A 12,318-nucleotide genomic window follows, 5' to 3' on the forward strand; every position below is an offset into this window, starting at 1 on the left:
TTCATCTCTGCGCAATGTGATTGAACGGACTTTTGAAGCTTGGAAAAATAGATTTAGAATACTGAAACAAGGCATGAACCATTATGATATTGATACATAAGTGAAAATTGTCATAGCTTGTGCAGTGTTACATAATTATTTGCGAGAATACCAAAGTAGTTATGAAATATTTATGGTCTATGAACATGAAGATATAGTTGCGGAGGATATTGACCAACAAATGGCTCAAAGTAACAATGTTGGTTCGTCTTCTCGGTCACATGATCGAGAAATGCAAGTTCAACGTGAGGAAATTGTCCATACTATGTGAGAGGATTATATTAAAGACTAGTACACTACAATTTATGTTCAATTTTTTTTATTAAATTAAAGTTAGATGAAACAATTACTTAAGTGGAGAACAAATAACTTTGTAATAATTTATTATGCGATTTTATAATTTTTTGTTTATTTGATAAAATTGAATAAACAATTGGGGCTATTTTAATAGTTTTACAACTTATGAGATTTTTATGTTTATGAGAAAATATACAATACAAAAATTTCATATCGCATATCCAAACAAACCTTCAATTTCATCTCATGATTCCATATCATGATTTTATATCATGATACCATATCGCATGGCCAAACGGGCCCTTAAAGTGTCGGAGGAGTTTTACATTCCACTTCGTTAAATATGACAATTAACAGATGTTATACACCAGCAATGAAGTTATGGATTATAATGCATTACGTAGCAGTAACAACACACGTTATGATAAGCATTGCTTGGATGAGAGCACAACAACTTTTCCATTCAGATAGCACACAGTTTTAGCTTTCAACTAAAAACCTCAATTATGATTTACCGAACACAGCTGTATCCGTTAACATAGAATCTCATGAAAGTCATACTCATATTCACAACAAACACTTCACCTACTAGCAGACAAAATGCACATCACAGATACTAGAATTAAATTCTGTTAAGCAATAATTTTCTGTCAAAAATAAGTTGCATCCTGCTAGAGTCTTGGACAACACATTTTTTTTTGGTTTTTCTGTCGTATAGTTCCTTTATAAATGCACTTCTAAAATGATGACATCAACTAGTGATTCTCAACCTGCTAGCAATATATCCACCATGCCAAACAAAGCATAAGTCTTAACACAACAAATATTAAAATAGAAAGGAATTCTAATAGAACATAAGGTGAAAACCGCTGTTAAAAAAATAAACAGACAAACAATGCAAAACTTCCAATCGATACTTTCACATAACAGATTATAACGCATACGATCAGTTTACAAAATCTGCCTATCATCATTTTACTAAACATTTTAAAGCTTACCTCATCCGCTGATTTATCAGGTATACGAAGTATTTCCTCGATGGAATTCTCGCCTCCTCGATGGAATTCTCGCCATGGCAGACATTAACTGAGACGTAGGGTGATTTGTCGGCATCCGGTGATGCATTATCTTCATCGCTCGAAACAGCAGGGGTGGCTCAGTGCCTTTAAAGATGAGACCTCCAAAATCGAAGGGCCTAATTTTTAAGTAATAATAAAATTATCTTAAGCTTTTTGTAATAAAAAAAAATAAATAATATTTTAATTTGTTTCGAAACATTAAAGAATGTTTCTTTTTTATGGATCAATTTTTAAATTTAACTTCCACATGATATGTTTAAGACCACAAGATTAAAAAATATTTTAATATATATATCTTTAGTTTAAGATCATAAAAAATATAAAACTTTTTTTTATTAAAAAGAAAGAAATAACTTAAATCTTATATAAAAAAAAGAATTAAAATTTAGGCCTCCAACTTATTTTTGACTTTAGGCCACTAATTAACTTGAGCCGTCACTAGGAAACAACATCAAATTCATCGTCGTCTTTTCCTTCCGGCCTAGCATCATCATCATCAGGATGATCCTCAGGATTATCATCATCATCTGAACCATTTTTATCCGAGCTGAATAGCCGGCGAACTTCATTCACCAGGATATCAAACAGGCAATGGATGAGAACAATCAAATTGTTAGACAATTTCATGAAAAATAAAGCGGAAAAGAGCAGTAGCATCGATACATTGAATACCAGCAATAATACGACATGTATTTGTACTACGATTAGTAGTACAAATCCAATCAACACAGTGAAAATTACTAAAAGGAGTAGAGGAATTTGGAGTAGAGGAATTTCCTTAGATGAGGTTTGAATAGAGGTGAGAATTTGAAACAAAAACAATGGGAAGAAGAGAAGTTTTGAGAGAAGAAGGTCCATAGATGAAAAATGATTAAAATGGTCATTCATGTATATGAGTTGAATTATTTTGGTCATTTATATATATCACCTTATTCAAATAGTCCTTATTATAGGGGTGTTCACGGTTTGGTTTGGGTCGGTTATTGGTCAAAATCAAAACCAAACCAACTTAATTGGTTTTAAAATTATCAAAATCAAACCAAACCAAATATAATATACATTTATCGGTTTGGTTGTTTTCGATTTTGGTTTGGTTTGGTTCGGTTATTAACCATACATAAAAATAAAAGGAACAATTCATTCAAAACGTAAAAAAAGTGACAACAATCCATTCAAACAAAAGATAGTTGGAATGACTGGCATTACAGAACTTTCGATCATTGAATTTACTGGATAAAACTTCAAAATTCACTATTTTGGCATAGAAGGAAGAAACAATGACATTTTCAATCCCACAAAGAATTTCCATAGACACTCATATACATGAAACCAATAAGAAAAATGTTCTCACCTTGGACATTTTTTCTTTCATAAGTAAATTATAAATAAATTTTGATGAAACATATATAAAATCTTTAAAATTGTTTATGAATATAATATATTATGTATGTATAATAATAAAATTTATGTATATAACTTGTTGGTTCGGTTCGATTCGGTTATTTCTTCGATTTTTTTTCAAATAAAATCATAACCAAACCAAAACCCAAATTAAATCGATTCATTTAATTGGTTTGGTTTGATTTTTCGGTTTGGATCGGTTTTTATCCAAACCATGAACACCCCTAGTCCTTAATGTACATAAAAAAGTATCATTTTGATCAATAGCACTAAAAACTAACTAAAATATAAAAAAAAACTGTTAAACTTAATTGTGAATCCACACTTGTTGGACCTTTTCTTCCTCCATCTTTCTTCTGCCATTTCTTCTTCTCCATCTTCTTTCTTCCACCATTTTTTCTCTAATTTTCAATTGATTTATTCTTCTATTCACAATCAAAATCCTCTCTTACACACAAAATTTTCTTCAAATTTCTAAAAAATTTCGTAAATTTTTATTTTCTATATCTGTTAGTTCAATTCTTATTTTTTGTAATTTTAAAAAATATAATCATGCATTCGATTTGCAAAGTGGGGAAACTGGAAAAAGTGTTTAAATTACTTAGAGAGGCGAAAGTAACATTGTTACTTAAAACACTTGATATGGGGGTTCTGCTGAATTGGATTTGTTGAAATGGGTTTTGAATTTACGAATGTTTTTTTTTCTTAAATTTGAAGAATTTTTTGTATTTAAGAGAAGATTTTGGCTATGAATAGAAGAATAAATCAATTGGAAATTGGAGAAAAAATGGTGGGAGAAAAAAGATGGAGAAAAAGAAATGGCAAAAGAAAGAGGGAGGAAGAAAGGATCCAACAAGTGTGGGACTCATCATTAAGTTTAACTTATTTTTCAGTTAGTTTTTAAGTTTAAGGACCAAAATGATAGTCTTTTTATATACATTAAGGACTATTTGGATAAGGTGACATATATAAAGGACTAAAATAATTCAACCCCTATACATGAAGGACCATTTTGATCATTTTCTCTGAGAATTTGAATAAAAAACAATGGAAAGAAGATAAGTTTTGTGATTTTAACAGGAAGAAGAGAGTTCAAAAATTTGGGAAAAAGGACTTTTCTCCCGTCCAAATCAGTTAGGAAAACAGATTATTTTTAATCGATTAGTCTTAACAGATTAGAGATTAGAGTAAGGGGGCAGAATGACCGTTAGATTTGATGAAGAGTTGAATGCTCACCGTTGGATAGCAGGATTCGAACCTGCGCAGGCAACGCACAACATAATTCGAATCTGTCTCCTTCACCACTGGGACATATTGACTACCTCTTTCTCTTTTTGAAATTAATTTTATTTAATAGGTTTTGCAATTTTGGGAAATATTGTAAGATGTTTCTCTCATATTACAATTTTTTCCTATATTTAAAGTGGTTATAATGTGCATAAATTATGGTAATATAACTTAATTATGAGCTAGGAAATGTTGAAAGAAAAACTTTGGCAGCTTATATATGAGCCAGAATTGAGATGCTTTTGGTTGTTGATCCTTTGAATATATATGACCCTTTCATATTATTAAATTCATTTTTAAATAATAAAGGTGTGTAATAGATCGTCACAATAGTTTAAGCATGTAACTGATTTTTTGGAACAAGTTTAGTGGGCAATTTATGCCTTTTCCCTATTTAAATACTGAAATAGTACATGAACAAATCCATTATCCATCAAATATCGTGTGATGTGGTTCTTCGAGAATTTCTCAATTATAAAAATGTATTAAAATATCATTAATTTAAGTGGTAAGAATATATTTTTTTTCAATCTTTTGTTCAAATAAACTACTATTACGAGTCCCACAAGATGATTTATGTACCTTAAGCAAGAATCAAAGGCTCATTTTATCAAATAATATCAACAAGAGGAAAGAAAAATGCTAATTTATTTTATTATTTCCTTGAGAAAAAAAAACACCAAGTTAATTTAATTAAATAGGTTATTTGTGCAAGAAATGGGTTGTTCATTACTCCACGTATGCTGAATTATGTTGAATGTTTCACTTAAATCATAAAAATTAAAAAGTTGTTATGTCATTGTCATACACAACTAATCATATTTGGTCCTACTACTAATTAAATGATAGTCTAATCCATTATAATTATAAAAGTAATTATTAATTAAAAAATAATGCTATACATCATTGGTTATATTGCTTTAATTTATTTTTTCCTCTTTAAGAGGAAGACTCTTATCTTATCTCAATGATATATATGTTACTTCTGGATATGAGACGAACAAAAATTATAATATGCAACGTAATCAAGTTGACAATTTCTAACATGGACCACCAAATGCGTTGTATTCTGCTATAGAGATATTGTATACGTATAAATACACTTATTATATACAAGGATAGAAGCTTTTTATTTAGATAAAGCATGAAAACGATTTTCAACATGAAGATAGTAAATATCAACAAATTCATTTTCTCGCATTTAATTTGAAAAATACTAGGTGTATTATTCTTAGAATTTGATTTGTTTGAACACATTTGATATAAAAAAATCACTTTTGATTTGTCAAAAGAACATGACGAAAATATATGTGAAACTCTATCACTTCTCATTTATTATTGATTAAGAAAATAATGTTGTTAATTTATGCATCAAAAACTTTTGGCTGAGTAATTGTGTCATAATACAAAAACTTGGTGTACGTACGTACACCAAGTGCGTATTTATTCTCATTTTTTCTAAAAGCCTAAAAGATCTCATTAAAAATGGAAGAATTATTTTCATCGCACAATATTATATTATCGTTAAGTAATACCGTAAAAGTAGATCAATAAAAGTAGATAAACTTCAATAGATAATAGTAATATATATCTATAAAAATGATCAATCCATTTTAGTCTTTTTCATGAACGTGTCTGTAGTCATCTTCGTTAAGAATCTAATAAAGAGGAACTAAAGTAGATACAACCAGTTTTTATGAGGAACTGATGAGACTGTTTCATCCTAAATTAGAGATCTCAGATTTGAGTTTTGAATATGAATAAGATCTTGTTGGGTGGGTCACTCTCGAATGAGCCATGTAATGAGCGATCTGAATTTAATCAGAACTACAATATTGACTTTAGACATCGAATGAAAAATCAATTATAAGAATTTAATTTGAAAAAAAGAAAAGAAAAGGAGAGTTAAATCTAGAATGAACCAAACAGAAAATTGACAAAAAAAATGGGGACCTCGTTGGCCAACATAACATTTCCGGCCCCAATATGTCAATATCACAATTCTATTTTATTTTTTTTGGTCTAAATTGCGGAGTAAATGGATGTTGGAATTTAATTTTATAGTTAGGGGTTATTTGACCACGAAAAAAAGAATAATCATTTTAGTTAAAATTATGTTTGAACATATTTTTTAGAAAAAATATATTTAGAGTTTTAATGTGCTTTTAAAAAAATATATGATTTGTAATTTTATGTTCTTAATAACTAGCAAAATCACCCGACTTAACTAATTTATCTTAAACATACAATCAAAGATATTAGATTAGATTCCATGTACGAGTAATAAATACTTTATAAATATTTTTTACTTTATTTAATTGTTTGAATGTAAACACAAAAATATTATTTACATGAGGTTATTTTTTTTAAAAATAAAATAAAATCATGGGTAAATTTGTAAAAAGAAAATATAGTGAAAGTGAAAAATAAGTTTTGAGTGTTTTCAAATTTCAATTTAAAATCCAATTTCAAGTTAAATCTGAAATTTTCTTCGTAAAATATTGTTTTTCTAAATAAACTGTAAAAAAAATTAAAATTAAATGAAATTTGTTCATGGCCTTTATGAATTTTTATAAAGTTAAATATTTAAAGTGTGAATAATATAGTACGTGAGAATTCAACATTTATGAACGTATGTTATAATCTTATACTGGACGAAACGTTATTTCACCCAACAAGTGAACATTTTGATTGTGAATTTGCCTAACATTTGGAGTGAGTTACACTTAAGAAAAGCAAGAAAATAGAACTCACTTTTTTTTGTTTTATATGTTCCAAACTCTCTTCATTTTTAAACGCTATATATAATTTTGATTGTGAATTTGAATATAAAATTTAAAAATAAAATAAAATAAAACTTTTCATATTTGAAATCTATGTAAAATTTAGTGCAAGTTATAAACTACAACTAACAAAGATTTAAAAAAGCATAGTTAAATAAAAACTTATTAACCACCAAAGAATGTGGTGCAGACATTAAAAAAAAAAAGTGGTGTAGACATGCAGTGAATATGATTGCTCCTCTGTTAATTAGAGGTCTCGGGTTTAAGTCATGAGTATGAATTTTTTTTGTTTGAGAACGCACTTCTATACACAGTACTAATTCAAAATAATTAAATTTTAATACAAATATTGACTATTTAGTGAAAAAATACAAAAAAAAAAAAAAAATTAAAAATATTTGAATGTAAGAGAAGAAACAGATGTTGGCATAGCGGGAGAAGAGGGTGATACTTGTCGTATTGAAGAACACGTTAAAACCTCTTTATCATCAATTTTATTTCATGCGTTTCATATTCGAAGCTCGATTAATTTTAAATATTTTTTTTAATATAGAATTTATTACAAAAGTTTTTTCACTGAAGAATTTTTTATATTCAAAATATAAAATCAAGACTTTAATTAAAGAGATAATCTTATCCGTTGCTCCACATCTTTATTAGTGATAACCTCTTCATCATTTTGATGTTGGTGGGTTGGTTGATGTTCATGATTCTTCCAACATTTGTCTTTTTTGAACACAAACTCCATACGTCCACGTATAGTTTCTTTAACATGATGATATCTTTATAATTACAAATGTTGTTGGCAAGTACACTACAAATCCCCATAACTCTACAAACTTCACATACTCCCCCGTTACGAAATAAGTGGTGTTTTTAGTTTAAAAATATAAGTACCTTTTAAAAGTTTAATTACTTATTTATCTTTAGTAAATATGTTAAAAAAATTAGATTTTTAATGATTTCTTGGTTATATAATTATTTATATAAAGATAAAAAAATTAAAAAATATAATTGATATTTTATTAATCAAAATACTACTGTATTTATTTTTTAAATAAAAATGAAAAACACAAAAAACTCTGTTCATTTTGAAACTGAACAAGTGACCTACTTTTTGAGCGTATGGAATGATCTCTTTTGTACTCACATAATTCTTACTTGTTTGATCCATAATTGTAGATTTTGTGACACCTATAAAATGAAAAGCCATTTTTGAATATGGTTTCTGATGAAGATTCAATGAATAATATTTGATTACTAAGAAACAATGAACATCATGTATAATGAGTTTATTTTTACAATGAATTATTGAATTTATTTTACAATGAATCCATTAACAAAAAAATATATACTCCCTCTGTCCCATTTTATGTGGCAACATTTCCTTTTTGGTCAGTCCCAAAAAGAATGTCACATTTCCTTATATGGAAAGTATTTAAAGGTACAATTCCTTTTTTATCCTTGTTGGTCCCACTTAATCTTAAAATAATACTCCAATACATTTATGAGGAGAGAGAAATTGAGTCTACTTTTTAAAAGGGCAATTTGGTAAACATTTCAAAGTCTTTATTTATTTCTTAAACTCCGTGCCCGGTCAAATGTTGCCACATAAAATGGGACGGAGGGAGTATATTACAATGAATCATACATATACAGTGTACTATTAGACAATTTATTTCTATATGAATTCAATAACTATGACACATAATTTATTTCTCAAAAATACTTTAAATTAATTATTAATCTATTGATTAATTAAATAAGGTTTTATTGTACTTTCAAAAGTAAAAGACATAAATAGCAGATAAGATGAAATTAAAAACATATTTATTTATTATGTTGAAGAATAAATATCAATGTATTTTAAGAAGAAGAATTAAATATCCGTCAAAATAGGGCAATTAGTTAAAATTGAAGTTCAAAATCAGCCCTAGCATAGCATCAATGGTGTTCTACAAAAGCCATGAGAGTTGATAATTTGTACTCAATAGTTGAGATTTTTTTTCCTTCAGTATAAGCAGGAAGAAGCGTGCTGTGCAAGGCAAAGTGTTTTTGAGTGAGCAGCTTCTCTACAACCACCCGGGGGCCCTCTTCCACCTCCTTCCTCATCGGTTCAATCGAATAATCTGCAGAATTCTTCTGATCAAATCAGTATATAACAGAGGTCAGAGTGGAAGAGGCTTTTTTGTTGTTGAATGGGAATATTATAGGAGTGATGAGGAAGTCTTTTAAAGATTCACTCAAAGCACTTGAAACTGATATTCAGCATGCTAATACTCTGTATGTTTTCTATATTCTTCCCCTTTTTGTATTTGCCTAGTACCACAATTTTTTATTTTTTTTCGTATAATCAAACTATCGGTACAGATATGTGTTAATTTGATCATTAATCGGTGATTTTACATCAAAGACGTTATTTTTTTTCTATCTGTTTTAGCTTCGATGGACGACGGAGTTATCTGGTAAATTTGGGATTTTTATTTCTTTGAATTTATTGTTTCAAGCTAATAGAATTTCTGTGAAGTTAAAACCCTTAATTTGGAAATTTAGTGTTAATTTGCCTAATTATTGAGTGATTCTCTGTACTTTCTTCTTTGTGATAATTAAGCTCGTTCTTTTGTTTTTTCTTAAAAAAAAAAATTATAACCGTGGTGTTGGTGGGCTAAGTTTGCGTTTTCGCGCTCCTCTGTTACGGGATTATGTGCCAAGAAATTTCCTAGTGCTTTTTTTTTTTTTTTGCTGTCTGTGTTGTTATTTGTATTTGAGACCTCGTGGTTCTCGATTCACTTCATTGACTAGACCATACCTTTGGTGCTTATTTTTCCTAGTTTTGGAAAATCAGGATTGACTGTAAGCTGGAGTATGGAGAAGACGTTCCTGCTGCTTGAATGTTCTGTTGATATATTTGATTCTTATGATTCATTTATCCTTTGTAATAGTGGTATTTAACCTATTAGCTGATATGTTCTGCAAACTAGAATTCCAGGCAAAAACATTTTGTATTTTGAGAATCCTTGTCCTCTGTATTGAGCTATACTGTGTGAATGAGTGGATACCTCACAAGTACCTTGTGTATGGAGCTGGGGTGGGGGCACCGGAAAATCGCACTGTAATACAAGACATTTTTTTTTAATGTCTATAAAGTAGATGATGAAAATCCGTTACTTGGAAATTCTGCCTCCACTACTGGTTTCCCCCTCCCCTGAAAATAAGAAATTTGTACCCTTTTTGTGTGAATGTTTGAAGCATTTTGTGTGGTATGTTTGGACATGACTGATTTTTTTGAGATATACAGGGCTTCGGATTATCCAAGAGAATATGATGGTGCTAGCCTTCAGATGAGACTATCGTACAGTCCCTGTGCTCATATATTTCTGTTTCTTGTTCAGTGGACTGACTGTCACTTTGCTGGTGCTCTAGGATTGCTTAGGATCCATATTTATAAGGTAATTTTTCCCATTTTTCTTGTTGCGTCTGTCTTTCAGCTTTCTTGGTATGAAAGTTTCCATATGATGTCTATTGCAGGCTTATGAGGATGGTAAGACAAGCATGTATATTCATGAGAGAAAAGCTAGTATAAAACAGTTCTATGGTGCGTCAACTTGGATGTTCTTATTTAGTCTCCTCAAATTACGTTGTACGGCATTTCAATTTCTTTTGTTTCTTATAAGTATGGTGTTCATTGAGTTGTGTTGTCATTGAACAGGGGTGATATTTCCCTCTTTGTTGCAACTTCAAAGGGGAATCACTGACATTGATGATAGGAAGCAACGAGAGATATGTGCAACCAAATACAGAAGAGGTGATGAGACAAGCAAAGGTAAGCTGTCTGAAATCGAAATAGAGAGAGAGGAGGAATGCGGTATCTGCATGGAAATGAATACAAAGGTTGTGTTACCCTCCTGCAATCACTCTTTATGCATGAAGTGTTATAGAAATTGGTGAGCCAACTTCTCTAATCTGTTAGATTTCCCACCTTTCTGTTACTTCGTGCATACTATATTTAGTTTAGTAAATGGTATACTTAAACAATCTTTGTTCCTCTGGTCCTTTTTGACTATGCGTGTAGCTAACACCCTGCATACAATATTATGTACGCTGAGGGAGAAACTAAAAATAAAAATTAATTGTTCAGGAAGCTTTTGGGTTCTGAGTTGGTGACAACTGCCAGATCATTGCATAATTTCTTTTTTGATTGAGTGTGTGGATTGAATTTACTTTGATATACCTGTCTTTAATGATGGACACATATAGAGTATGCAGATGCTCACAAATTTTATCACCCATAAGATTTTGTGGTCCAGCAATGCATTTGAAGGAATTGTCTTTTGGCTTAAAATAACGGAAGTCCTACTTTAAGCCAGGGCGGAGCTGAAGGGACTTCATCTTAAACCCCTTCGCCCGAAAATCACACTATATATATAAAGCCAACTTTTTTTTTTGTACATATAGTAGATAATGAACTCTCTTGGTGAGAATCTTGCCTCCGCCACTGCTTTGAGCAGCAGTTTGGACAAGTAATGAAAGATTTTACATATTCTCTTGGTTAAATATCACATGGCTTGTTACCTTCTGGGCGACTTTTATCCTAAATTCTGCTAGTATGTAGATAAAATTGGTGAAGCATCTCTTGAAAACTTTCTCGGTGAGCCAGTGTTCTGTTGATTTGGATTCTAGGGTGATTCTGGTAAGGTTGATTTTCTTGCGGTGACAAGTCTTAATCTAATCTGTGAAGAGAATTTATGCTTGATTGGTCTCTGAAAGGTCTTCTGCTTAGTGCTTTTTATCAGGGGTTTCAGAGGGAAAAAACACGGGAGAATACTTGTTATGCTCTCATAATAGGACCCGTGCTTATGCAAATAATAGTTATCCTATTTTTTTGTGTTCTTTATTAGCTTATCTTCTACTTGAATAATTTATCAGTGTTACATGGTTGCTGTAGGCGTGCCCGATCTCAGTCATGCCCTTTCTGTCGAGATAGTCTCAAAAGGGTGGATTCCGGAGAGCTTTGGATATACACCAACATATGTGACATCAAAGACTTGTCCACAATAACGAGGGAAAATATGAAGAGGCTTCTCATGTACATCGATAAATTGCCTGTTGTCTATCCAGATCCAGCACTTGTCTCTTATCATCGTAATTATTGATAAAGATTACTTAGGTTAGGTAGGCAGTACATACCAGGCATTCTGTTTGTATATGATTTTTTTCGAACATGCACATATGTACAGTTTTCTGGGTCATTACCAGCAAATGTATTGATATGTAATTGATTGCACCATATTTTTCATTCTTAAAGAAGCATTTCATACTTGTCTTTTTCGTCTTTCTAGTTTGTTTCATGGCTATCTAGTTTTATGTTCAATTGATACAACACAAGACACTTCTCTTGGTATTTTCAACATTTCCATGAATGATAGCAGTCT

At 30.3% G+C, this 12,318-nt stretch overlaps 1 protein-coding gene across 1 annotated transcript; it reads left to right on the top strand.

Annotated features, from left to right (window-relative positions):
* The first annotated feature begins 8,790 nt into the window (after positions 1-8,790).
* Positions 8,791-12,190, top strand: LOC125823394 (E3 ubiquitin-protein ligase AIRP2). The gene is made up of 5 exons (XM_049502776.1): positions 8,791-9,169; positions 10,185-10,335; positions 10,415-10,481; positions 10,596-10,830; positions 11,832-12,190. The coding sequence occupies exons 1-5, from the start codon at positions 9,105-9,107 to the stop codon at positions 12,037-12,039; spliced, it is 726 nt and encodes a 241-aa protein (XP_049358733.1). The 5' UTR covers positions 8,791-9,104; the 3' UTR covers positions 12,040-12,190.
* Positions 12,191-12,318: the final 128 nt, after the last annotated feature.

This window comes from Solanum verrucosum, unplaced genomic scaffold (genome assembly GCF_900185275.1).
Source record: "Solanum verrucosum unplaced genomic scaffold, falcon-dt-bn FXZP01000013.1, whole genome shotgun sequence".
Lineage (NCBI taxonomy): Eukaryota > Viridiplantae > Streptophyta > Magnoliopsida > Solanales > Solanaceae > Solanum > Solanum verrucosum.